General features: G+C 38.2%; 1 protein-coding gene across 2 annotated transcripts in view; it reads right to left on the reverse strand.

The window, feature by feature from the left end:
* The window catches only part of FAM171B (family with sequence similarity 171 member B), a 49,216-nt gene that overhangs the window by 19,784 nt on the left and 1,664 nt on the right, over positions 1 to 27,768 (reverse strand). The window contains exons 1-2 of one of the 2 annotated variants that reach the window (XM_016212709.2): positions 16,150 to 16,255; positions 705 to 938 (exon numbers count right to left, since the gene is read on the reverse strand). In XM_016212709.2, coding sequence (XP_016068195.1) covers positions 705 to 938; positions 16,150 to 16,177 — 262 coding nt within the window. In that variant the 5' untranslated portion in view covers positions 16,178 to 16,255. Of the gene's footprint in view, positions 1 to 704; positions 939 to 16,149; positions 16,256 to 27,768 lie in introns of those variants that run through there. The other variant, XM_087819724.1, reaches the window with a different exon arrangement.

Genomic DNA, 27,768 nt, shown 5'->3' on the forward strand with positions numbered 1-27,768 from the left:
TAGGTCTATTGGTAATTGGGTCTATTGGTAATTTGGGTAGTTTTTTTCTACCACCCCCGTTATTTCACTTTTTTTTTTAGGTTTCCTTGCTTTTTTTTTTTTTCTTGTTCTAAGAGGGATCTCTTGTCATTATTTTTCCTAACTGGTTATTACTCCTGGTACATAACATGTATTTATTATACCGATGCTAATTCTGCAATCAGTAACTCTGTTGAAATCCCATTATTACTGTCCACTAGGAGCACAACCACAGCTTCATAGCCAGGCTCCCTCAACCCATTTCAGCCCTGCTGTTGGCCTTTTGGTATATAATCATACACGCTGTCAAGTAAATTCAGTTTCCCAATAACTTATACTCATTGTGTACTCAGTAACTGCCTTATTATTCGGCACATAAATCTAAACTGTCTGTCTCGCCTTTCCAGAACATCCTCTCATCATCTGGCCCCACTTTCGGGCCCGCCCGCTTCTCGGGGATCCTTGGGGCAGGCCACCCGCACACACGCCTCTCACCAGAGCTCTGCTCAGAATTCCTTCAAGCCTCTGCAGGAGGGAAAAGGGCCTCATGTTTTCTTCAAACTGGCACTCCTTTCTAACTACTTTATATTGACTTCAAGTGGACATTCCCATTTTCAGTTTACCAGAACAACTGATTCTCAAAGCAGAGAAAGTACATTTAGTGACGGCAAACACTGAGGGCTTACTTGGCATTCTTCCGGTCTTCCACGGCAGAGGCGTCAACACATAGCCATCTCTGTAAGCAATAACGGTTAAGCTGAGCCCTAGTTTATAGGGTACTCTTATCAGCACGGCTCCATTGCTTCTAGTCACCGTGGAATTGGTCTTCGTGTAGTTCACAAACACTTCTACAACTGCTTGACTCAGGTACTGGCGACTGATGATGTCATTCACCTGGACTTTCAGCATAAACACAGACACTGGAAGGGGGAAAAGCCAGAAATGGCAGCATGTTAGATCCTAGAACATATGTCAGTGTGCCTTAAAATGCCTTCCAGGCATTTAGTAACAGTACAACACTGCTGATAAATTTAGGACACAGATATGGATGGACAGATCAATAGAAAGAGGTGTAGAAACATTCCAACAAATTCATTATTCTTCCTAAAACTGAATAAATTTGAATTTATTATTAATAAGGCAGGGTAATATTACTCTATTTTTTCTGCCAATTAAAAGAAGGACCACAGTAAGTAAGGGAAATTTCTCTCTTCAGGAAAATATACTTTTACTTTGTTTCACTAATTCTAATGCTATCAAGTAATACCGATTTAACATTAAATCAGAATTCAGTTAAAGTTCTTAGAATAAAATGGCACATAACAAAGTCCATTAGTCCATGCCTAGCTTCTTCATTTTGTTGTGTTATCTAGAAAGTATGGGGTGTTTTTCAGGTCCAAATATACAAAATATCAAACAAAAACCTTTCCCTAAGGAATAAAAAAGCCATTATCCATTAAATGTATGAGAAAACACAGTAACATAATAGGTTAAGGAAAATGAGAAAACAATGCTTCTTTCTACTTAAACCTCCAGCCTCACTCTTGAAGTACAAATCTTGACTCTTTGTTCATGGATTTATCAGTGATAATATCTAACTTTAATGAAGAACTTATATCATGCTGGAAATGCCTTTGCAAAGCCTGTTTCACAACACCTTTGACAAAGATGCCTTGTCTTCCACTAAAAATGGGCTTTGGAGCCAGTCAAGGTCCATCTCTGCCATTCCCTAGACGTGTGACCTTGTTAAGTTACTCACTTCTCTGAGTCTGTTTGCACATCTGTAAAATTGAGAGCACAGTGACTCCATTACAAAATAAATGAAATAATGCATAGTGTTTGGTTCTCATTTAATATCATTACTACTAATAAAAATTATTACTTCACAATTGGAGGCCAGTTCACAAGCATTAGAGTACATCAATAAGAAATGCCTCATAGGGATTGATTTTAGGGCTATATATTTGCATAAAAAACATTTTTACTCAAAATAATTTTTAGTAACAACAGCACATCAGGTAAAAAAAAAAAAATCCCAGTCAATGCTGATTGAGTCACAATAGTATCACTACCAACTTGTTGTTATGCCTTATCTACTTTAACTTTGTGAAAATAAACTACTTTCAGTTGCTTTTGGAACATAACAAAAACATTTCAGATACAAACAGAACCACTGTAACAACTGCCCAGTCCTAGTAAGGAACCATCCCGCAAGTTAGACAAGAGTGCTGCTCCTTTCAAGAATCTTAAATGAGGTTAAATGCTATCAAAATATGATTCTTTATATATTCAGACACAAACATATTTGTAGTGTATTTCTTCTTATACATGATCATAATTATAACCACAATAAGAACTAAAATGTGTTGTGGGTTAAAAAGCCAGGCGTTATGTTAATTTTTTAAGGGCATCATTCCATTTACTCTTCAAAAAACCCTCATTAGAGAGATACTATTGTTTTCTTCCCCTTATAGATTGGTAAGTGTGGGTCAGAGAGGTTTGTAAATCAGCCATGGCCAACCCACAATAGTCGGAGGAAACAGGACACACACGTGGGACTGTCCCTTTGCAAGGCTTGTGCTCTCTTAAACCACTGCACTACAACTGCCTGATTATTCTTAAAAGCAACTCTAGTCCCAGTTTAGAGTGTGGGAAGAATTAATTGGGAAAAGAAAAGAAAGGGGAGGATTATATCCTGGACAGACATACCTTAAAATAAGGTCCTATTAGTCTGTCTGGGGGGGGGGGGGGGGAGTTAATTTCCACGACAATGATCTTGTATATATTTAAATGTAAATATGGAGAATAGATTACAAGGCAAAATACAGATAACTGAAACTTACCTGCACTTCTGCTTTCTAGCATTTTAACAATAGACAGCCTTGTGGGAGGTTAAATTACTTGCGAGTCATCATTACTATCCCTACTTTTAATAGATAAATTCAGAAGCATCAGGTCCTTAAAGGTCAACTAAACTTTGGCCTTAATTCCAACTATTCCTCACATTATTTAAGTATTTCTCATCATATCAGCAATTCAGCTCATTACTATGACTTCACTAATATAAGTAAAATCATGTCTGTAACCATTTAAAGTCAAAATATGAAAAGGGCTGGGAATAAATATATGTTACTGGTGCCAAGGGACATATTATCATGTATATTATCACAAAAATCTTAACACACCTTTGTAAAATATGGAATATCAAGTCCATTGTACCAATGAAAAAATGAGAATTCAGACAGGTGATGCAAACTGCTCCAAGTCTCACAGACATCAAAAGGCTGTGTCAGCCTTTAGGAGTCCCTGTGAATAGCTCCAAAGCCATCTTTACACCATGCTACAGTGAGTCTTGGGGTCACACTACCAAGATCAATTCAAGAAATGTATGATTGTAATCATCACTGAGAACTTAAATTCTCATATAATAATGGCAATTAAAAAGGGGGAGAAAGAGTTCCCCCACACACATGCTGATGCCAAACCACGGCTTCAGACTCCAATGGGAAATATAACTCTTGGGTAAAAAAATAAAAAGTTTCAATATATATGACATGATGGGCTCCTAAACCAGACGTACTTGAATAAGTCCACTTAGTACAGAAAATGATTTATGTGTAGAGGACAAGTAGCTGCTGCTCGATTCAAAATAGTTACCCAGCCACCTGCCCCCTAATTTCCTAGACAAAACTTACTGAGCCACTGGCATAAAGCATCTAACTAATGTGGGCCAGACAGATTTTGTCAGGACCTTGAAATGTGAATGAAGATACAGAGGCTAACAGAAAATGAAAAAATCAAACACACAAAAAGACAGAAAAGAAAAAAAAGATATAGAGACTAAGGTTGCTGAAGCGGAACCATCTTAGAAAGTCCATGAGCTCCTACCCACTGGGCTTTCCAGCGTTTCCCTGGTCCCTCTCCTTCCCCGAGCTGGGTTGTGCAGCCCCGCCTGCTGATTTGTGAGCTTTATCATAATCCCTTCCCAAAGTCCCTTTATTTCTTGCAGCCAGAGTCAGATTCTGTTGCCTGCTCCCAAAGCAAGAACTTTAATGATATACAGACAACTGTAAATATAGGGTATTTACTAGGCTGCTCTTTCATAAGAGAGGGCAAAGGAAGGAAGGACAATGTTATCTACCAAAAATATGATATATATGAGATGAAGACTGCACATAACGAAAAGATAAGGGAATCAGGGTTTCCTATTAAAATTTGATAATAAGTACACTTATTCAAGCTAAGTGTACTTAAAATGGCTCCTTCAACAGCATATTCAGGAACAGAAGTCAATAGGGAATTTTTATTGATCCATTTGCTGCAAAGATTAATTTCAGAAATTCTCAAAAGCCTTTGGATTTGTGGACGAATTCCAATGTGTAGTAAGATCTCAAGCTAAATTCGTTTTTTAAAAAACTCTTCATATCCCATCTGTTTCATCCTCGTAAAGTAGTTGCCAAAGTAAGACACACTAAAACCTGACATTCTGAGGCTGGGCTTGATTTATAAAACGTTTTCTAAAACATTTCTAATTCAGAATGGATGATTTTATTTTTTCACATGAAATAATAATACTAATATCATAAACTTGATGAGAAAATGAATATCAAAGTCAGAAAAAACGATTTGCAAAAGTCAAATCTTGGCTATCAAAATCAGACTTCCTCTCTGAGCAGATCCCCTATGTCTGTACCCAAGATCACCTTGTAGACCTAGGACACGCTGAAGGCCTGACCAGGAGGAGCATACTCTCTAGCTCACATGGGAAAGAAACTCTTGATATTTGTGTTAGACACACACACACACACACACACACACACACCCCCACCCACCCACCCACCCCAGGTCCAGAGCTAGAAACTTTACACAACAATACAACAATGAAATTGTCCAGCTTCATCCTAATTCAAACCTGCAGAACATTTCCCGATTTACAGCAAGGAAACTGAAGCTAAAATTGCACAGTTAAGAAGGACATCAGCAAGATTAACAGATGAATTCATCTGACTCCAAGTCGCAAGCATTTTACTCACACATCTCTCCTTGAAAAGCTCGGAATTTGGTTTTCATCATCATTTACTAGCTTACTTATCTCCTTCCAGCCTCCCAGCCAGTGCTGAGAAGAGTGCTCATTCGCTGACCCTCTAGATCCCTCTCCCTCATTCCTCAACCTGGTTTCTGTGGCCCCAGTACAAGCAGCAGCAAAAACAGCATTAAAAACAAAACCAATACAAAAAACTCAGCTGAAAGCCTGGTCAAAACAATTAAAGGGGCACAAATAACTCTTTTTCCTCCCAATACAAGGAAAAGTAATAAAGAATTACCTTCTGCAATGTCAAGAGTTTGACCAGGCAAACAAGGCTGGCAGTCAGAATCAATATATATCCATAACAATCCCCCTTTCTAGTTCTCTACTCCAACAAAAATACTTTGGCATTTAGACTGGGCAGATTCTGTGATTAAATATATAATTTTCAACCAGAGGTGCTTTTGTCTCCATAATCTACCTACTCTACTCCATTGTATTTTCAGCTTTGTATGCACATATTATTTTCTCTGTCACTTAATTATAATCATTATGGCTTGCCCACATAATCTTCTTTTCAATATGTCACCATTGGTTTAAAAATGGTTCAATATCAAATGATTTCAACTGCACCCTTAGAAAACATATAATCTAAATGTTGAGAGAACTAAGTAAAAATAAAACACACACCACTGAGCGAGGTTCTGAAGTTGCTGGGGAAGATTTAAGTATTTCGTGCATAATTAGAAGTGCTTTTTAGTAGTAAGGTTCACAAAAATTCAAAAGGTAGTAAGTAGGTATAAAGAAATGTTCTTGGAAAAGCTTATCAGAACCAACACTCTATCACTGTCTTGCCATAGGATTCAGATAGGTAACTCAAAGTGCAGAAAGGGTGAAAAAATATTGCTAACTACTTATTTGGATATCTAGAGATTGAAGTGGGGTGGACTGATAAATTACAATCCCATTTCTTTTCAAGACAGTTTAGCACCATCTTAAGTAGCTACCATTATGTAGGTTTCACCTGTGCCCATGGAGAAACCACCTTGTTTTCAGATTTCTCTACAAAAACTAGACTTCTTTTCCACTGTCTCAAGCATCTATGATAATTTCATTTTATATACAACAAAATTTTTTCCTCTCTAGAAATATAATGCTGAAAATACACTAGTTATATAAAGCTTTATAAACAAATAACAGATTAAGTTGTTAAAATCCAAACTATCTCAACAATAAATAAATGCAAAATACTATACTGAGGTTTATGCATTGTAATGAGAACTGGAAAAAAATGAAGAGTACAAAATATAGTGGAATGAAACAGTTGGAGGAGAACAATTAGAAACGTTCACCTACATTAATTCACCCAACAAATGTTTATTAACTACCTACTTTTGGCCATATCTGCACTAGCTAGATATTAGGGGATACAAACATTAATAAGACAGTCTTAACTTGAGGAAGTTTTATGCTGAGGAAGCAACACTATGAAAAAATAGTACTGCATAATTATCTGATATTACCATAAAGGAGGTTTTTAAAAAGCAATACTGAAACACAGACATAAGAACTTTCTATAGTACCTAATATAGTCTTCCATGCAATTATGCAGAATTCAGAATCAAAATGTTTAACAATTCCTATAGAAAGTATCAATCTCAAAGAGAGATGCCTGCACTGCCATGTTCATTGCAGCATTATGTGCAATAGTCAAGATATGGAAACAACCTAAATGTCCATCAGTGGATGAATGGATAATGGAAAGCGGTTTATACATACAATGGAATATTACTCAGCATTAAAAAGAAGCAAATCCTGACATTTGCAACAACAAGGATGTGCTTGGAGGGTATTATGCTAAGTGAAATAAGCCAGACACGGAAAGAGAAATAATACATGATCTCACTTACAGGTAGAATCTAAAATAGTCAAACTCATAGAAGCAGAGAGTAGAATGGTGATTGCCAGGGGCTGGGGGAGGGGGAAATGGGGAGATGGTCAAAGGGTATGAAATTTCAGTTATGCAAGATGAGTAAGTACTGGAGATCTACTTACTATACAGCATAGTGTGGATTGCTAACAATACTGTATTATCTACTAAAACTTTCTTAAGAGGGTAGATCTTAATTGTTCTTACCACAAAATAAATAATAATAAGGACGGGAAACTTTGGGAGGTGATGGATATGCCGATGGCCTTGATGGTGGTGATGGTTTCACACAGGTGTACTTATTCCCAAACTCATAGTTACATACATTAAATATGTACAGCTTTTTACATGTCAACCATATGTCAGTAAAGTGGTTTTTAAAAAATAAGTATCAAAAATGTGGATCTACTATACTTTGAAATCAGTTCATACTATCATTTTTTTTAACAGGGAGAATACCAACATTTTTAGTTCCAATCTCCGAAGGTCCTGCCATTTATTCTGTTTTCCATGATCTGACTTTTTGGTCCATTACAGTAGAGACTTTAGGATGAAAACCCCAAAAAGATTCCAAATTGCTGGCTATCACCCAAATCAGGCATCACAGGGGGGCAGTCAGAAGCCTAGTTCACAAGTCATCCACCATTTTCATACAAGAGATTCAGTCACAGCAACCTTAGTTTAGAGCTAGTTATGCAAATATCTTAAGATGTAAACAGAACACTGAGTTCCAAACTTAAACATCTATTGTATTTTAAATCTTTAGGAGATACAGCAATCATGGTTTGCTAAGAGAATATCAATTAATTCCTAACTATTTAGCCTTGCATTCAAAATCTAAGATCTGCCACCACCTCCCTTTCCAGACTTATGCAATCATACTCTTTGATCAAGGATTGGCAAAGGACAGCCTGCTGGCCAACTCTGACCCACTGCCTATTTTTGTAAATAAAGCTTTATTGGGACACTGCCACATTATTCATTTATGTATTGCCTATGGCTGCTTTGGCTGTAAGAGCAGAGTTGATACTTGCATTAGAGGCCACATGACCTGCAAAGACAAATTACTGACTACCTGGCACTTCACAGAAAAGTCTGCTGACCTCTGCTCTATAAATGAGTCGCTGGTCACTATTTAAGACCAACTCACTTTCCTGCTATAATATTTATTTCTTCTCTCTGAAAAGTCTTTTTAAATTTTTATCTATCAAATTCCTAATCTACCCTTCAAAGTCTAGCTCAAATGGCCCCTCTTCAAATAAATGTCCCCGTACCCCTGTCAGATGGGCTCTCCTCTTCTGTACCGACTGGTGTGATGGGACATGACAGGCTGGTGTGTTTACTTTTCTGTGTTCGTCTCCTCCCTTCACAAGAGTGAGCTTCTTGGTAGCCTGGGTTTGGCCAGAGATACTAGGAAGGGGTTTGGTAAGCGGATGGCAGAGGAATGGAGCAGTGGTGAGGAGGGAGATGAACAGGAGAGAGAACTGAAAGGAGTGCGGCGCAGAAAGGTGAATGGCGACCAGAGGCGCTCAGCGCCCTGCAGGGTGACTGGGATGTCCGCTCGCAGGTACAGCCAGCTTTCTACCCCAGCAGTCAGTGAAATGTTGAGCTTAATCTCACAGTTGCCAGTGAGAAATATTTTAAATTATTATATGAATCACAACAACAAATAAATATAAAGATCCCTTTTACTTTTGGAAATTGATACAATTGTCCCTTCTTTTCCATAAGAATATTTCACTTGGCTACAGAAATATTGGTTTTGGCTACAGAATACATGACTAGAAAAATTTGCTAGGTAAATATAATGCAACTGTATTAGAGAAAAGATTAAATTTTTAAAATACGCTTACACTATTGCAAAACAATAGCGATAAAGTCATTTTACAATTCTTTCTCCCGGGGTGCCAGCACAGTCTCCCTATTTACTAGGAAGGAGGGCTGAAAGTTTAGAAAAAAGTGAGGACAACAAAGGACCTTACAAAAAGAAAGGACCATATTATTCCACTTTCTGTACAGCAGAGTAGAAAGGGCTGCGACACTTTAATCCACACAGCATTCAAGCGGGACACGCAGCCCCCTTCTTTTAAAGGAACAAAAGGGTGCTGAACTAATGGGGAAGGAGTAGTAAAGTAAAAAAGCCTCCTTTTCCCTGTTCAAGCACCAGATTGGATCCAAAATTCCTACTGGCTTTTAAGTTTAAAAGAAAAACATAATCTGTGCCTGCTTGAAACAAAAACAAATTTATTTGCAGAAACTTAATAGTCATTACAAAGAAAATGTCAAATCTAAGAAGACGTTATAAAATAAGGACAAGATCTTCAAAGGTGAAAAATGTTACGGTGCAAATAAAATACACATTTCCCCCATTAGGACTAGAGCGTAAATGAGTGCGATTCTCCTAAACTAAATAATAGCATGAAGACAGTCCCTATAACTTAAGAACAAGCCCATTTCAGTCAACTCAATAGGGAACAAATGAGAGAGCCGAGCCATTAGTATTTGGACTCAGTTCCTTCTTGTCTACCCAAAGGGCCCTTTTCTTAAATGGAAATAAATCAGACTCAAGCTCCTAAAACATCTTGTCCAAGCTCACTCCACAGGAATTTATTGTCCTGATTTTTATCTTTTCTTCCCAGTTTTTTATCCTGCCTTGGAATCATATGCAATTATTCACTCACAAATTTATTCAACATACATATATTAAGTACTCTATATACACAGGCACAAAATATGGAGCAACAGGAGAACCTACAGCTCAATGTGGGAAAGTCAAGGGCCACTTTTGAGTCTACGTGTTTGAAAAAGCATTGCTCCTGGCTGCCATGGAATAACGGGGCACCTAAGAGAGGGATCCTCTGTGGAGGAAAAACCCCCAGCTGAGTTTTGAAGAAGGAGCTGGGGGAGGGCTGAACAGTATAGGTCCCTGAAACCCACAATTCAACCACGGACACTCATCCTTAAGACTCAGCTCAGACATCACCTCCACACTGAGGCTTCTCGGGTCACCACACCTAGCTCCAGGGCATGAGGGACAGAGGAGCTGGCTCTCCCCTTCCTTTGCATGATCCATCATAGCTCAAGTCTGAGTTATCAGGGTTATGTTTGGCATCACAGAAGAAAAAAAGACTGAAAGAAGTGAGATTTTATTTTCTGAGGGAACTCAGACTGCCAAAAATAGAAACCAGTGAGCTAAGAAAACATGAGAAGCTGATCTCCTCCTTGGAGGAAAGGTGGGAATTTAGCGTTTTGTCCAGAAAGCATATGCTAACGGCGATCACCGTCTACCCTCAAGAATGTCCTCGTCTGATGATGTGCCCACTGCATCCTTGAGCTCACTCCCCCTCTATCCTCACTCCTCCTGATCCACATTGGCCCCTCGCACTTCCTTAGCGTGCCAGGCATGTCCCACTTCTGGGTCTTTGCACAGGCTGTTCCTTCTCCCTAGAAGTCTCTTCCCCTGGATATCCATATAGCTTACTCCCTTACCTCCTTAAAGTCCTTGTCAAAGTTACACTTTTTATAATTCCTACCCTCCCAGGCCCCCTTACCCTATATTTCCAGGGGTCCCAAGACCACTTTTAAGTTTGGTAATTTACCAGAAAGACTCACACCACTCACAACTAAGATTTATCACAGCACAGAACAGTGAAAACAACAGGAAAAATAAAGTCCTCAGTTAAGCCCAGAGAGATCAGGATGGGGTTCCAAGTTCTCCCTCTGCTGGAACTGCACAGGACACAACTTCTCTCTTAGCTGTAGAGACACATGCGAGTTTCTCTTTGCAGGGAAGTCCAATAGAGCCTTAGGGTCCAAGGCTAGCATGGGGGCACTGGTCATGTAAACCCATTCCTGTTAGGTAACCAGCCCCGGTAACAGAAGCACAGGACCCCAGCACAGATCCACTAGGTATATATCATGAACTTGCTAAACAGTCTTGACAGACTGGAACAGCACACTTCATCGCTCAGGCATATAAAACATCGCCGTTCATCAGTAACATAAAGAACATTCCTAGGGCCACATTCCCAGGGGGTGGCCAAGAGCCAATCATGGTTCCAAGCACCCAGAGAGACAGGCAAAGATTGGGCAACCAAACCTGCTGTTAATATTCCCCTCACACCCTAATCTATTTTTTCCATACTACCTTCTTTTCACACTATAGAATTTGCTCATTCTGTTCATTTTCTATTTACTAGAATGTGAGCTATATGAGGTCACACTTTTTCACTTACTGCTGTATCCTCAAATATCAATCCTTATTTTTGAATGAATGATTGAATTAATAAATGAATTCCTTACTCTGATACCATTAAGTCAGACCACTGGCTCAGAACCACTTAATAACTGCCCAGAGGATGCCAATATATAAAGTGAGGCAGATAAACCCTGAAGTGGAGGGTGGGGCAAGGGGAATATGTGTAAGCAACCATCTCTGTGCAGAGAATATTTGTGAATTATGTACTTTAAGCAAAGTACAAATTATTTGATTGTTTCCCACTTTTCTCAGTTGCTTTAACAAACATATTCATTCTTATGATGTTGAGAAAGAACTTCAAAAACCAGGATTAGGGCAATCACTGCTGCTTTTCCATAGAAAAGCAATTACATATATGAAGATTAAGTCCCCCAAACATGATCCTGAATGAAAAAAATCAAACTCCAATAGGGTATGTATGACATGTATGTACATCTGTTACAGTTTTTTAAACAGAAAGATTGACACCAATTTCAGTTCAGTAATTAATTCTGGGTAATGAGGGAAAGGAATAAGAGTAGAGTTTCATTCGATCTTTAATTTTGATTTCTTAAAAAAAAACAAGGGAGAGCCTGGCCAGCGTGGCTCAGCGGTTGAGCATCGACCTAGGATCCAGGAGATGGCAGTTAGATTCCTGGTCAGGGCACATGCCCGGGTTGCGGGCTCGATCCTCAGCAGGGGGTGTGCAGGAGACGGCTGATCAGTGACTCTTATCATTGATGTTTCTATCTCTCTCTCCCCCTCTCCCTTCCTCTCTCTGAAATCAATAAAGATATATTTAAAAAAAAAAAAAAAAAAAGAGGGAGAAATCTGAGGCAAAAAGAACAAAAAGCTAATATATAATTAATTTCACTGATGAGTACTTGGTTTCCATTACATATAGACTATTTTTCTATATGTTTAGAATCTTTCATAATTAGGATAAAAAAATTTAAAAATAAAAACAGAATAGAAGTGGAAGAATTTATTTCTACAGTGAATACGCAAGTATAAAAACACAAACCAAAATTTTCCTTTCTATTTCCTGCCTTAAGTTCTACCAGCTAGCCTTCCATTTAGAGACAATCGGCAAAAAATAAAAATAAAAATTCTCCTTATTCCTTTCCAGTCACCCCTTTTATGTAGGTTCTAAAACTGTGGTGATCAAAAGGCAGGTAATTAAGCTATACACAGTTGGGAAATCAGTCCCTTAATAACTGAAAATTTCTCTCTCCTTACCTCATGTTCCCACAGCACTTTGAAACTCTAATGAGCATATTATGATATCTTGCCTTATATTCATATGTTTATGCTCCATCCAACTATAAGCATTAGTTATCTTGAGAGCAAAAAACTTGCCCTTCAAAGTCCCTTCAAAAAAGTCAGAGACTCCATATATTACACGTTCACCTGCACTTGCTATGCTGAATTTGAGTGTATTACTATATGCCCATCTCTCTATTTGAATAATTTTCCACCTAAGAATTTCAGTATGCCCTATTTAATTTTAACTATTGGGCTTTATAGGATAAGAAATTAGCATCTCTAAAGTAAATTTTTCTAATTCTTTCTCTAATGACAAAGCCTGAAAGAAGAGAGCATAAGCTGCTTTAGGTTAAGAACTCATGATAGAGGTCAAATCCTCCATTCAGCCGGCCATCAATTTAGACACGGCTGCCTTACTGGCCCTTGCCACGCACGTCAATCAATTCCACCTCACCAATCAAGAAGCAAACATCTATCCATCGACACACCATTCAGGAAGCTATTACTGTGATCCCAGCACAAGTCCAGGTGGAGACTGCCTTCCTGCCATTTTTGCCAGGCTCTAAAAGTGCAAAGCAAAAAACATCTGTTTGACATGGCTAAACCCTTTGTTTTCAGTTACATTCAGAGCAGACTAAAAATCATTCTAAACTACTTACTCTGATTTATTTTTGTCCAACCAACTTTTGAAACCTTCGTCTGTTTGTTTTCTTTACTTTAATTTGGACAGAACCTGTATTATGACTAAAAATTTTTAGTAAACTCCTGATGAATTCTATTTGGCCTTTATAATTCATGACTTCCTCCTGTTTCCTACTTAGAGAAATAAAAAATGGCAAATGATTTCTGAACACTTTTCTCTTAATATGTAGTTTATAATCCTATTCTTTCATCCCATCTTTTAATAAAAACTCCTTAAAGTGTTGTTTTACTTGTAAATACTGTTAACATTAGAAAATTTTAAGCTGGTTAGATGCAACGGCGATACCAACTTGAAATTTCAAACGGTCTGGAATTTCAAAGAACACAATCTTCTAGATCTAATCAATATGTTCATCAATCAGATGCATCCATTAGGCTGTGATTGCCCTTCTCTGCTGTGGAGTAGTAACCGCAGTACTAGAGAGAAACAATTACTACTCCTCTGAGGTCTGTTTTCAAAAATAAATAAGATTTCATCTGCTTTGCAGCAGAATTCTTTCCTAAAAAGAGTGTTTCAAGACACACCATTTTAATGGACAAATAATATTCGTCAGCACAGTGCCAAGTCCCACAAAGAGAAAGGAGGGATGCAAAGCATTCATGTTTTTTCCATAAAGAAGAAACACTATCTTTTCAATACAACGTTTCCAAAAGGACTACAGCCAGTATTCATTGGCTTATTTGTATGCTGAGAATATTCTAGCTCATGTTAAGACTTTCTGGACAGAAAAAAGAAAAAGAAGAATAAAAACTGTTTCAATTCAGTCCTTCTTAAGAGCCAATTTGTCTTCTCAGCAAAACAAAAGGAATCAATATAATAGTGAAAACCTGGAGCTCGTGGATGAATACCTCACTCTGAGTTTTGGGTTTCAAATACATTTGCTTGCTTGCTTTAGATAATGCTCCAAAGACAATGTTGTTTCTAGGTTGTTTTAAAAAAAAACACACACACACAAAACCAGCAATTTTATTCTAGAAGACGCTTTAATGCCCCTTACTACAGAAACTTTTACGTACTTTTAGAGTCAATTTACAGGAAATAAAACAAAACAGTGAAAACAAATCCAGCTTCTTTTAGTAGGAGGTTGTAAAACTGGTGTGTTACTTTGTCTACCTACTCAGCCCTTACTAACCTAGTATCAGAGAATATAAATCAAGACAGAATATATATACTTCTGAAATATTTAATTTACTAAATACTGTCTCTAATGGTAACAATAATTGATAAGTATCTGTTAAGTTCTAGGTATTTCACACATCAACTCTAATACTTAATTCTGCAAGGTAAACCTCATTTTCTCTATCTCCAAAAACGTTTAATTAGCAAATGCCCAAGAGCACACCCGAGAAGAGACAGCAGGTTCCAGTTGTCCAAACCCCAAAGCCTATGCTCTAGCCACTTAAACCACGCAGCCTATAATGATTCCTCTCTGGCAAAGACATCAGCCACAGAAAAGCACGTGTGAGTGCACAGATACCGAAACCAGGGCTCTGTCCAGACCAACCACACCTGAGCCCTGCCTCCCTTTACAGCCCATCCCATGACCCCTCATCTCACCCTCTCTAGGCAGCCACACTGGCCTTTTTACTGTCTCTGATTCACCAAGGCCTTCCCTCTCCAACATCACAATCACGAGCTAATATTCGGCTAGTCACCCAGTTTTGTAAAGCGCCAACAAAGTACTCTGCCCTCCTTTATTATGGCAAAGACAACTTTTATTTGGTAACTGTTGAAGACTGATTAAGTAAAGGTGCTTGGTGGCAATGTAGGTTTAGAAATTTGTTTTTAAAAGTCAGAGGCCCTAAGGCAGTATTTTTGAGGACAAAAAAGGTTCCTGTTTGTAATCCTAAATACATCTAAATTAGTTCTGTAAAGTGACAGGAAAGATGAAAGTGGGAAAAGGAGGGGAGCAGGCGTGAGAGGCATGAGATGATCATCATGGACCAAAAGTGACAAAAGTAAGTGCTAATGAGAGATAAAAAATAAAGGCAGATGTGGAAACAAAAAAGTAGAAAAGGGAAAGAAAATGACTGTAAAAAGTGTTCCAGATTTAAGATTATACTTTGGTATATTAATATTATGACTGACAGTTCTCAATTTTATTTATTTTTTAAAATATATCTTTATTGATTTCAGAGAGAGGAAGGGAGAGAGAGAGAGAGAGAAACATCAATGATGAGAGAGTCATTGATCGGCTGCCTCCTGCACACCCCCAACTGGGGATGGAGCCCGCAACCCGGGCATGTGCCCTGACTGGGAATCGAACCCCGATTGCCTGGATCCTAGGTTGATGCTCAACAGCTGAGCCACGCCCGGCCGGGCGACAGTTCTCAATTTTAAAGCATCATATGGCATTATTTAGTTCATCATCTTCCAATTCATTTTAATACCATAGCATTTGCCCTGAACTCACAAATCTAAGAACATTTTTTAATTAACATGAATTTTAGAGTACCTATTGTGTGTCCAGCACTGCGATAAGCATGAGATTAAATACATAAATAACGCTCGATACTTAGTTCCTTAGATAGTTCTCTTAATATATACAATCATACCTTGTCATGAACCAATATGCTTTTATTGAGCACTTACTGAGTGTTAGGCATTCTGGGATGTAAAATGAGTGAATGAGTATATCTATGCTCTGAAGGAATTCAGACACTCGTGAGACAAAGTAAACACACCAGAAACAATTACAGACTAACTTAAAACAATATAATATCAAGTACTGAATCACCAAATAGAGATTATAAGATCTAGTAAGAGGAAAATAATTGTGCCTGGAAAAGCTTCATGGAGAAAGTAGAGCCAAGCTGGTTTCTGTTGGAATTAGGGATAGACAGAGGTAGGGCAGTTCCAATGGGGAGAGAAAAGTATCTATAGATTTAAAATTTGCTTGGAATTAGGACTTAGTTTAGGAAATAACATATCGAGCAAGTTACAGCTTTGGGGTTGAACAGAAATCCTACCAGAATTTGCTGAGGCAAAAATAGACATTTATCAACTCATGAAATACAACTGTCTGACTGGATCTTGGGAATGGGCAGAACCAGGAGCTCCATCTCCGTGTATTGGCTTCATCATTTCTGCTCCAAGGCTACTGGCGTTTTCCACCTGGTGGGGAGGGAGGGAGGCTGATGACAACTCTCATGGTTTATATCTTACCATTTCACTATCAAATATGGATGGACGAGAGTGTCATAAACAAACGAAAGGGGAAAAGAGGTACCAGATAAATCCCTATATATCCACCATGAAAGTTACACATAAAGAGCTGGCCAATGGGCAAGGACCCAGGACTGGTAGGAAATGACAAAAGGACAACATCAATGGAAAGCCTGGCATTACGGAGAGTAATATAGCTAAAAGGCTACCTTTATACAAAATTCAGTTTTACCACAATGTTAATTTGCACAAACATAAATAAAATGTTATTTGCACAAACATAACAAGCCAATCAAAGTGAAACCTTAAGAATTTGCCACATAGCCCGGCCAGGCATGGCTCAGTGGTTGAGCGTCGACCTAGGATCCAGGCGATCGGGGTTCGATTCCCGGTCAGGGCACATGCCGGGGTTGCGGGCTCAATCCCCAGTCGGGGGTGTGCAGGAGGCAGCTGATCAATGACTCTCTCATCACTGATGTTTCTCTCTCTCTCCCTCTCCCTTCCTCTTTCTGAAATCAATAAAGATATATTAAAAAAAGAATCTGAACACTTGATGTAAAATAAAATGTATAATTAAAAAAAAAAGAATTTGCCACATAAATCTACAAAATTAATTCATTCATGACTTGAAGTTCTATACCTTTTCCTCATTTGTATATAGTTCATTAAAAAGTTGTAAATAATTGTTTTTACCATTTCAAAAACATTACTTGCTCACTGAAAGTTCCCCAGGTTTTAAGACAGGCATGTGGAAGTTTGTAGGGAGGAAGAGTCAAGATGCATACAACTACATTGCAATTGGTTCTGAAATGCTGTGTACAGAAAGACTGGGATAGAGGTAAAATACAACAGAATTTTAGCACTTGCATCCTGGTGGAAAATATATGCATATTCCATATACTACTTCAATTTTTCAGTATATTTCAAAGTGCTCATTATAAAAAGTAGGAGGGAAAGCAGGAGCCTGACAGAAAACTTCAGATTTCAATGACAGTATGAAAGCTTAAGAAAAGAAAGGAAAATACATGCAATAAGGGTATGGTTTGAGGTGGGGGGGGGGGGCGGGATAGAGAGACCTAATAGATCAGTATAACAGTCCAAACAGATGGAGTGGGGGCCTGGATAGAGAAAGGGACAATGAACATAAAACAGAAGGAAGGAACACTAAAAAGACGGTGATAGATGCTTAGAAGAACCCAGTGAGTGATAGGTGAGCGTGGGAAAGGGAGAAGAGAGAATCGATGATGATTGCAGGTTCTCCAGGTCAGATAGGTAGAAAAAGGCGAGAGATACATAAGGTTTAAAGGCGGAGCACATTTGTTGGGTTAAGACAATGCCTTCCATTAGATTTACATATTGCCTCTCCCCTGTAAATACAGTTCACATTGTGAGTGGTGGTGTGTGTGGTTTAATATCCTCCTTAGTCTTTGAAAGCCTGAAGACAACACACTACACACGTTCCCTGAGACGTGAACACACTGGGGCTAGAGCCCGAGGGAGAACAGCCAGTCAGCCCATATGCTCCCCCTGTTAAGCCACCTGTTTCAGTGTCTCAGTTCCTCTAGCCTGGAACATTTACAGAATTTCAGAGATTTTTAAAAAGTGCAAAAATTACACAACAGGGTGTTCTGAATAGAAAAAGCAAATTTTGACTATATCCACCAAAATACATCAATGTATAAAGCTCAAAGTAAAAGTGAAACCCTTTCCCATGCTTTAGTAATTTTCAGCTAGATGGCCTCTTGCTATGAGTAAATCTCTAGATTAAGCTTAATGGAGAGAAACTTCATAAACACATATCTATTAGTTTTCATAAACTTTCTGATGTAGCAGAAAACCAGGCAACTGCTCTGTATGTGCCATTACAGTTTTTAGAAGTCTCAATTCAGATGGTGCACCCACAATCATTAACAAAATATATTTAAATCACTCACTGCCATGTGGTGGGGTGTGGAAATGAAATCTGGGGTCACTGAAGGGGAAAGAAGAGAAACCAAGTTGTTTTCCTGAGAGACTGGGGAAATGGCCAGCAGGCTGGCACAGATGGCAGGGAAAGAGGTCACAGGAGACACCAAGACACAACTGGCCTGTTGGTCTTCATGTTGAGCACCGATAAGCAAACGGCACAGTCTGGTCTAGGTGGTGGTATAGCACAGTTTTAATGGCACAGAAAAGTATTTCTGCTATACGGCAATGTAAAGACAAAAGTACCAATTGTTAGCTTACAGTAGATCTAAACTGACAGAAAGGGGGCTTATGTTTGAATACTGAATTCAATTCCTTTAAAAAAGGAGGGGGCATCATCAGCCTGGTCTTCAAGAAATGTGGGCACTGTGGAAGAAGCCACCTTATTTTTGTTCCTTTCTAACACTATAGAATGGCAAGCCATTAAAGTAAGAAATATAAAGAATTCTAGAGAATACTTTGGGCTAAAGTAGAACAGAATACTATATCGTTACCACAGAAATGGAAAAAATAGATCCAGATCAAAAATAAGAAAAAAGTATACCCTTCTGCTTGTCTACATCACTCTCAAACTCACGTTAAGTGTGCTTTCTTCCAGGAAAGAGGCCAAATTACTTTCCTCCAAAGCCATGTTTCCACAGTATCCTATGCACCCCTCTAATATAGCACTATCACGCTCTGGTATTATCTGTGATCTCTTTATCTATGTCCACACTGGGTGTTCTCTGCAAGCAGTGATGATAGTGCCTGGCAATTAGTACCCAATGAGTTGTGTTTAAAAAAAGAAAAAACAATGAATGAAATCAGTCACTGTAGTATTCTTGTATTTTATTTCCAGCTCCATATGTTGACCAGCATATGTTGTGTGTTGAATTCGAATAAGTACCTGTTCCTCTTTTCTGCCTAAAACAGGCATCATTCTTGATCCAAAACCTGTGTACTTTGGCCACTTTACTCCAAAAGTACAACAGCCTTTTCCCAACATAATATCCTTTTCATATATACTCTCTCCAGAGAAGCCAGCTCAAGTTTGGAATGAAAGAAGATATTCAATTGCACAAATATTTATCTATATGGAGCCATTCATTTATTCATTCAATAAATATTTATATAGGAATTCAGCCCCAAGCAAAACAATGATTGCACCTGGCCTCATCTGGCCTCCTAACTAGAGAAGACAAATATGGAAACATGGAACAGGTGACTATCTACATCAATTACACACCTTAAGCAAGTAAAAAGTGCGTATGAGAGCACACAACAGAGAAACCTAGCACAGACTGGAAAGTCAAAGACAACTTGCATAAAAGAAATGGCCTGAAGCTTGAATGCAGTTAACCAGGTGAGTGTGAGACTGTGTGAGAGAGAGAGAGAGAGAGAGAGAGAGAGAGAGAGAGAGAGAGAGAGAGAGAGAGAGAGAGTGTGTGTCTGTGTGTGTGTGTGTGTGTGTGTGTCTGTGTGTGTGTGTTGGATCACGGAAGTATTGCAAGCAGAGAAATCTGTGTAAAGGCCCTGAGGTATAAAGCCTGTCACATTCAAGGTAAGAGAACTGGTGCACAGTGATGAAGAGAGAAGCTGGAGCTGAGACTGGAGTGATGAATCAAGCAAAGTCTAACAGGTCATCTTAAGATCTTCAACTTTGTTCTCGATGTCATGGGAAGCCTGATCAGATTTGTAGTTAAAAATTATCCCTGTTGGGGAAGATGGACAATCCTCATGGTTGCTCTGGGGAATATGGATTTTGGAGTTAATAATGATAACCTGAACTGGAGCATAAGAGTAACGTGAGCTGGAGCAGGGGCACTGAAAGTGGAGAAAACATAGCAGATGAGTAATACTTATGAGATAGACTTGATGTGGTTTGGTGATTGAACAGATGGAGAGGAAAGTAGAGGGAGTGGCAAGGACAGCACCTTCAACTCTCCTTTCTTGGCCAGTGAGGCATTTTACTGGTGTCTAATAACAATAAGGAAGAAAATTTTTTTATACTGAAAGGATGGTGGGAAGTCAAGACTCAAGTTTCACACATGCTTAAACGGAGATACCTGTGATACAGCCATCATAAAGATGTCAAGATAATTAGTGGACATACTCAGGAGTGAGCTCTGGGGGGTGTTAGCACATAGGTGGTATTGAAAGCGACCAGAGTGGATGAGATCACCTCGTGAGAGGGGAGTGAGAAGAGTCAGAGAATGTTAAATAAAATGGAAAACCATTTTTTCTACTTTTAAGTTTTAGAATATAAAGATATTTTAATGACACACACACACACATATATATATATTATAGTATCAAACCTTTCATGGTTATAATATTGTTTTAAATATTGTTGCAAAACAAATTATTCAAGAGTTATAGGATTGGTACTGTATTACTGATAAGGAATAATAACAGGAAAGAAAGGGCAGTAAATTGAGTCACCATATTTTCATCTGGCTTTGTAATACTTATCTCTCAGTTGCTGGAGCCACGATGGTCACTGCACAGAATTCTGGTCTGTGAGCCAGCCCTTATACACAGAAGCACAGTGGCCACAGCAAGACTTGGATGTGTCAAAGGTGGTGCCTACATATTTTCTACCTCCGTGTCTGTGCCCCATGGGGCTCCCTGAAGCTGCAGCTTTCCAAGTTTCAACACATGCTATAATTTATCTTTGGAACATCAGAGAGTATCGAAATACAAACTTCTCCACTGGGATTTTCAAATGAAAAAAAATCTGCAAGATAAAGCTACTTCTCAACACAAGGAAATTCTTCACTCTGCTATTCGCTCTTCCAATATAATCAGTTATTAATGAAACCAGGAGAGGTGTGAATCAAAAAGGTGGGGGAAATATGGGTTTGGCTGAGCTTAGAGGTGATATTATTAATTCCAAAAGCTTGGAACAACACTAGTGATGAAATAACAAGTTAAAATGCAGGTTTAAGGTGCTGTAGTCTGAAATTACTATTTTGACCCCAAACTGTTTAAAGACGAAAGATTAGGACTTGTTTCAGCAGGTATGGGATGGCTTAGGTAAAGTTTTATACATGTCTCCTTTGGAAATTAATAGCCACCAAGGTAGGCCCCTATCTGCTAAGATTGACTGCGGTTTGTAATCAGACCTGGGGGGATCAGATGACTCACAAAGTCACGAGAGCCCTTATTAAAATTATTAATATCAGTAACCCTATCCTTCGGTGGAATAGCAAAGAGCCAAGATTCAGAGTTTCTGGGTCGACTGCCAAAGATTTCTGAACAGAGGGTTTTTTCAGGAATAAGGTATTCCTCCAGTTTATTATATAATGAAACCTGAACATAAAACAATTCAAAGTCATTGGAGTTATCAAAAGATACTGGTTGTGCACTGATGGCCTTTCTACAAACACAATGAAAAAAACCAAAGGATGGAAGAAGTGACTGAGGTGCATACTAAGCAAGCACTTCTTTTAAGGGCTGCCTCTGGCAGGATTGTTTATGTTACTGTCACGCTTACTAATTTCACCCACCACACGTGCACAATAGCAGCAACATTTCACATGTTAAGAAAACGCAAAAATGTTAACTTGAGTTTGAATATCTTTGGTCTTTTCTTATTGAGTCCACTTACAAAAGCCTAGTTAACCAAGGCAGATTTTATTAACTCTTGGGGGGGTGGCCACCAAGGATTTCTCTGAAACTCTTACAGAGGCTTTAACACTAGACAATTGCAGGTTCTATAATTAATTTCGGGGTGCTCATGAGCCCCCTACACCCTTCCATTGGCTCCCTAGAACCTCTGCAGCATAAAGTGTAAGGGAGGGTGAGTCCCTTACACACACAAGAGGAGAAAAAGATTTACCACTTCTGGGTTCTTTCCTCCCCCATACACTTACCTGACCCCCTCTGACACTTGTCACGGCAAGTTATAACTCTCTTCTTTTCTCAACAGCCTCCCAAGTCTTCACCTCCGTCTGAGCATCCTACATTTATTATTAAGCTTTACTGAGTCAAATTAGAAATAGTATGATGCAGAAGCAATTTTAAAATATACCTTCTTTTAACTCTTCTGATTGACAAACTTGAATCAGTTGGTACAAAAAGCTTTGATTATAAAAAAGCTCACTCGTCATAGTTAAACTTACTATGAAGGAAATCATCAAGTTATCATTAAGGAAGAGTTGTATCAGGAGTTGTACCTAGCAGGTGATACCACGTTTCTTTCATGATGTGGTTATATTCTAGTTTAGGTCATACACTTTTCAAACAGTGTCGGAGCAAAGCACTTAGGAGAAGGTCATTTCTACCTCACTCTACTTCCAAGAGCCTATGATTCCAAAAAGGCTTATTATGCTCTGCCAAGTGAAAACTTCTGTTTTTTAATTATTAAATATTTTAATCGCTATTAGACATTACTTCATTATAAATAGCATAGAAGAGCAGATTAGTTGTTTAATGTATTACTACAAAAATATTTTTCTTGCATATGATTATGAAATAGGGATAAACTCTAATTAATATAAAAAACACTGAAATCTTGGGGAAGCATTAAATAATAGCTTTCCTGCTAAAAGTGCAGCTAACAGCACAACTATATTATGTAAGAGACTTCTGGGAGTACTATTTTATGAAGATAAGTTGTCTTTAAATGCAAATATCTTGAATACACCAATCATTTAAATATAAATGAAAAGATTTTTTTTTTTTTTAACTTCAGTTACACAAACTGAATTACCATAATCCATGTTTCATGACATACTCTTATTGACCCACACATGGTTCATTTTACTTAGTAAAACAGTTAAATAAATCTTACTATACCCATTATGTTTGGTGACATTTTTCCCCTTATACAAAAAGTATGGCCCTCCTCTATTTAATTTTTGCAGTAAATGGATTTTGAGAGCCTAATTTCTATCCTTTCCAAAAACACGGGGGAGCAGGCAAGGGTGGAATGGGTATCAAAATACAGTAAGTCACAAAATTGAGGACCTTCAAAGCTGCTATTTGACTCCTGGTTATAGGCCAAGGATATGGAATTCTATAACATCCCTGGAGCACTTACCCCAGACATAAGCCAGGCAGCTCGCAGCATGAGCCCAGGGTTGAGGCTGGACATTTCTCCCAGCTTCCCACTGGTCACCTCAAGCCCAACTAGCATTTAGGGGTAAAGATATGAATTGCTATCAACTTAGGTATCTAAAGGTTCTAAATTTCAGCAAAGCTAATGGGTGAATTAAAACTATATAGTTTATAAATAATATTTCTTTACTGAACAGGAACAAAAATAAAAGTACAAGAACTGATAATACTGGCAAATGTTTAATTTTAAATTATTCCTTAAATTGTTATGATATAGAAACATACTTGAGGGAGAAAGCACATTAAGTAGAAACTTAAATCTCACTCACATATATATGAAATTAATTATAAGTCTTCATTTCTGTGCAAGACATAGAAACATAATAGGGAGAGCTTAATAGGCATTAGCAACTCAAGGTGTCAGAGACCTGTCATCCATTACTGAGGCATTTTACAGTCTTAGTTCACTAGGTCACTGAGACAGATTTGACATGTTAGTAATGGTTAGCATTTCCTTGACACCCTCAACGCTACATGAAATGACACTTAGAATCACTCACTCATTTCAGGCCCAAGTGAACTGGCCTTATATTCACAGACATCATCAACATGTATTTAAGAATACTGCCTATTCCTGACTACCTACAGTCATAAAAAGAACGTGGGCATAGAATCTGTTATGTCTTGGACAGACAGATTGTGCTAACACAAAAGGCCAATTAAGAGACATCTCCAAATAGAATCTTCAAAGCAAACAAGAGCTGTTTTCTTAAGCTTATGATGTATTTCATTACACCACACAGCTTTCATAGAATTTTCCAGGTAAATACTCCAAAGCACACTTTTTACCAATAGCAGATGAAAAATATCCATTTCCTAGCTAAGGCAATTTGGAGAAAAGGAAATTTTAAGACACATTACACTAAGCCAAGGGAATGAATGACAACAACACTGCAGCTAACCTAGTCAGAGCGTTGAAAGAGAATCAAGTTCAATATTTATACATTTTGGGGGTAGAGTTTTGTTTCAGAAAAATATTTGATAGTTCCTGTTCAGTCGCATTAAGGACATTAAGAAACCACCACTAAAACAAACTGGACTGAAATTCAACACAATGGCATGTGTTTTTCAACCTGTAATCGACACCAAGAAATAGCACCCTTTGGTTATTAAAATCCTGGAAAGAAATCATAATTACCCCATCTGGGAATATGGCCTTTAAAACATGAGTACTTTAGATAGAACAATCAATTTCTAATCCCACTTTTCCTATTGATTTTCAAATTCCTTGAACAACAACAAGAAAGCAAATAAATGCTTTCATGGATGGGAGATTTCAATCAGGTTTGTTTAAATCAAGTTATTTGAATTCAATAAAAAGTATGCAGTAATAATACATATCAAATTTCATTACTTTAAACTAAATTTTATTAAATGAGGTACATTTCAGCTACCTAGAATATGAAAAAAAAAAATTTTAACTTCAAAAGTGTACCACTTGGCCCAGCAAGTCCACCCCTCCAAAAGCAACTCTAATTGCATTCCAGAAGACATGGGCACACAAAGATTTGTACAAGAATGTAGCAGCTCCATTTACAATACCTAAAACTGGAAGCAACCCAAGCATCCATCAACGGAAGAAGTGATAAACCAAGCAGTGGTAATTCATATACGAAAATACCACTCAGGAGTAAAAAGGAATAAACTACTGAACATAAAACGACATAAGTGAAACCTATGGAAATCAGGCTGAGCTAAAGAAGTCAGACACGAAAAGGGTACATGCTATATGATTCCATTTTATGAAGTAGAAAATTCAAAGTTAATACTACTATGAAAACAATCAGAGAGTAGTTGTCTCTGGGTAAGAGGCAGGAATTGCCTGGGAAGGGGACATGAGGGAACTTTCTAGGGTGATATACAAGTTCTGAATCTTGATAGGGGTGATAGATACATGTGTATATCCATTTGTCAGAACAGTACAGTTAAGGTGCGCACATTTCAATGTATTCTACAGCAAAGCAAAAAAAGAAACCTACATAGTGGAAATGGGTGGATGTGTGGGTAAAAAAAGTTATGGCAGTATTTGAACTTTGTTAAAGCTAGGTGATGGGTATGGCTTTTTAAATACTATTTTATTTACTTTTTATATATTTGACATCTTCCAAAATAAAAAGTTTAAAAATATGTATCAGTGAAATATATATCATCAAAATACCTCTGAAAAGCTTTCTCTGTATGCAGAGGACATTTATGAAAATCCATGGAGATCCCCTGTGTCTGTGTTTCACTTGGAGAATTTGAAATGGAGCTCATTATTTTCTCCAGCCCCCTCACCCCCACTCCCAGCATGTCTCCCACCTAATGGGCCATCAGAGTGAATGTGATATGCTTGTCTCAACTACCTCCAGCTCCCAAATTAATTCTTCCCTGGCCCCTCAATAGAGCTGCTGCATATTCTGGAGAAAACAACTGATTTGAGAGATCTCAACCTTAGTCCTTATTCGCACCACGCTCTGCAGGTACTGTTTTATAAGTTAATGAGAAAATGTAAATTTACTGTTTTTAAATCCTGATTTTTAAAATCTCATTGTCACCTTTTTTTTAACCCCATGTTCTTATTTCTCAGCAATGCTGAGAGACATAAATTTTCAAAATAATAAAATCCAGAGAATATTAACCAAGGTCAATGGTTAGTTTCTCTTCTATGGACCGATATGCTCAGCACATACCAGTCACTGGATGTGTTTCATTAGTTTTCTAGATTTTGCCTGAGAAAAATCCTTTAGTTTTTCACATAACATGTCCAAAAAATCAGAAGCACAATACAGAGGCAAAGAATAAACTCTGTCAATCACAGCTATTTAAAGCTATGTTAATGCCCTCCTAGGTCATAAGAGGATTGTAAGTACACTTGGGTAACGAATTTTCTTGACAGAACCCAATAATTGGACTCTGGTATTGGTATCAATCAGTTCTCTGTGGTCAGCATAAGATAAACATTGAAATTAGCTAATATTAAAAATCAAAGATTTATATTTTATAACCTCTGCTTACAAATATTTCTACCTAACATTTCTTTTTTTTGTATATACCCTCTGCTAAACTCCAATGAGGAATTTCACAAGATGTTACATCAAAGACTCAGTGAAGTGATCTTGATGTCAGCATTTTTGTTCATTCAACAAACCCATGCTTGCCTATGTATACCAGGTGCTCTTCTAGGTATTAGAGAACATATATAATAATTTACTATAATAGTGAACAAAACAAAGTTTATATCATCATAGAGCTTACAATCAAGTAAGGGGAGACAGGCTTCTAAGAAAGACTGAGGACACTAAGTGCCATGGAGGAGAATCATTAAGAAAGGGCACGCAGGTGACTAATTTCATATAGCTGGTGAAGAAAGGCTTCCCTGCCCTGGCTGGTGTGGCTCAGTTGGTTGGGTGTGTCCCATGCACCCAAAAGTTGCTGGTTTGATTCCCCGTCCAGGCACATGTTCCATGCTCGAGTTGCAGGCTTGAAATCTGGTGGGGGGCATGCAGGAGGCAACCTATCAATGTTTTGCTTTCCTGTGGATGTTTCTCTCTCTCCCTCTCCCTCTCCCTTCCTCTCTCTCCAGAAAATCAATATTTTTTTTTTAAAAAGGCTCCCCTGTTATATTGACACCTGAGCAAACCTGAGCAAATGTGAATTTCCAGGATTCCAGGCAAAAAAAAAAAAAAAGGCAAGTGCAAAGGCCCCATGCCAGAGCCCACTTGCAAACTGAGCAAAGAGAGCCAGTTTGGCTACAAGGGTCAGAGCTGAGGGAGATGGGAGGGGGAGGGGCAGGCAGGGGATCTAGGCCTTTGTAGGCCATTTCCAGGATCTGGGCTTCTAGTGTGAGACAGATGGGAAGCCACTGGAGGACTGTAAGCAGAAATGATCCTATTTAATGTTTTTAAAAAGATCACTGGCTATGTGAGGAGAAGAGACAGTAGAGGAACAAAGGCTAAAGCAGAAGACGAGTTCAACCTAGAGTTCGCAATGCACTGGAGGAATATTTTAACTTCATTTGTTTGTAGGTCATGTTTCATTATACGACTTGATATTCCAATAACTAAAACCACAATCAGTTCATTGTTCTCGTTTGTCACTGGCTTGGGAGCTAGAGTTTTTGAGGGAAAGCAAAAGTCATCATATGTTACTTTTCAGGCTCCAGGCTGACCTATTGGATAGTGGTTCCTTTATCTCAATCTAATAGGTAAATAAGACAAAAACTGCTAGTTTCCCAAATAGTCACCTTTTTCAAAAATATTCCCTCACAAATATCAGGAAACATATATTGTAAAGTGCACACTATATACAAAAGATTTCATAGTATTGCAGTTATTCGAAACCTTCATCACGTATTTATACGGTAGTAGTCAAAACCA

This window comes from Miniopterus natalensis, chromosome 8, assembly GCF_054644295.1.
Source record: "Miniopterus natalensis isolate mMinNat1 chromosome 8, mMinNat1.hap1, whole genome shotgun sequence".
NCBI classification, from domain to species: Eukaryota; Metazoa; Chordata; class Mammalia; order Chiroptera; family Miniopteridae; genus Miniopterus; species Miniopterus natalensis.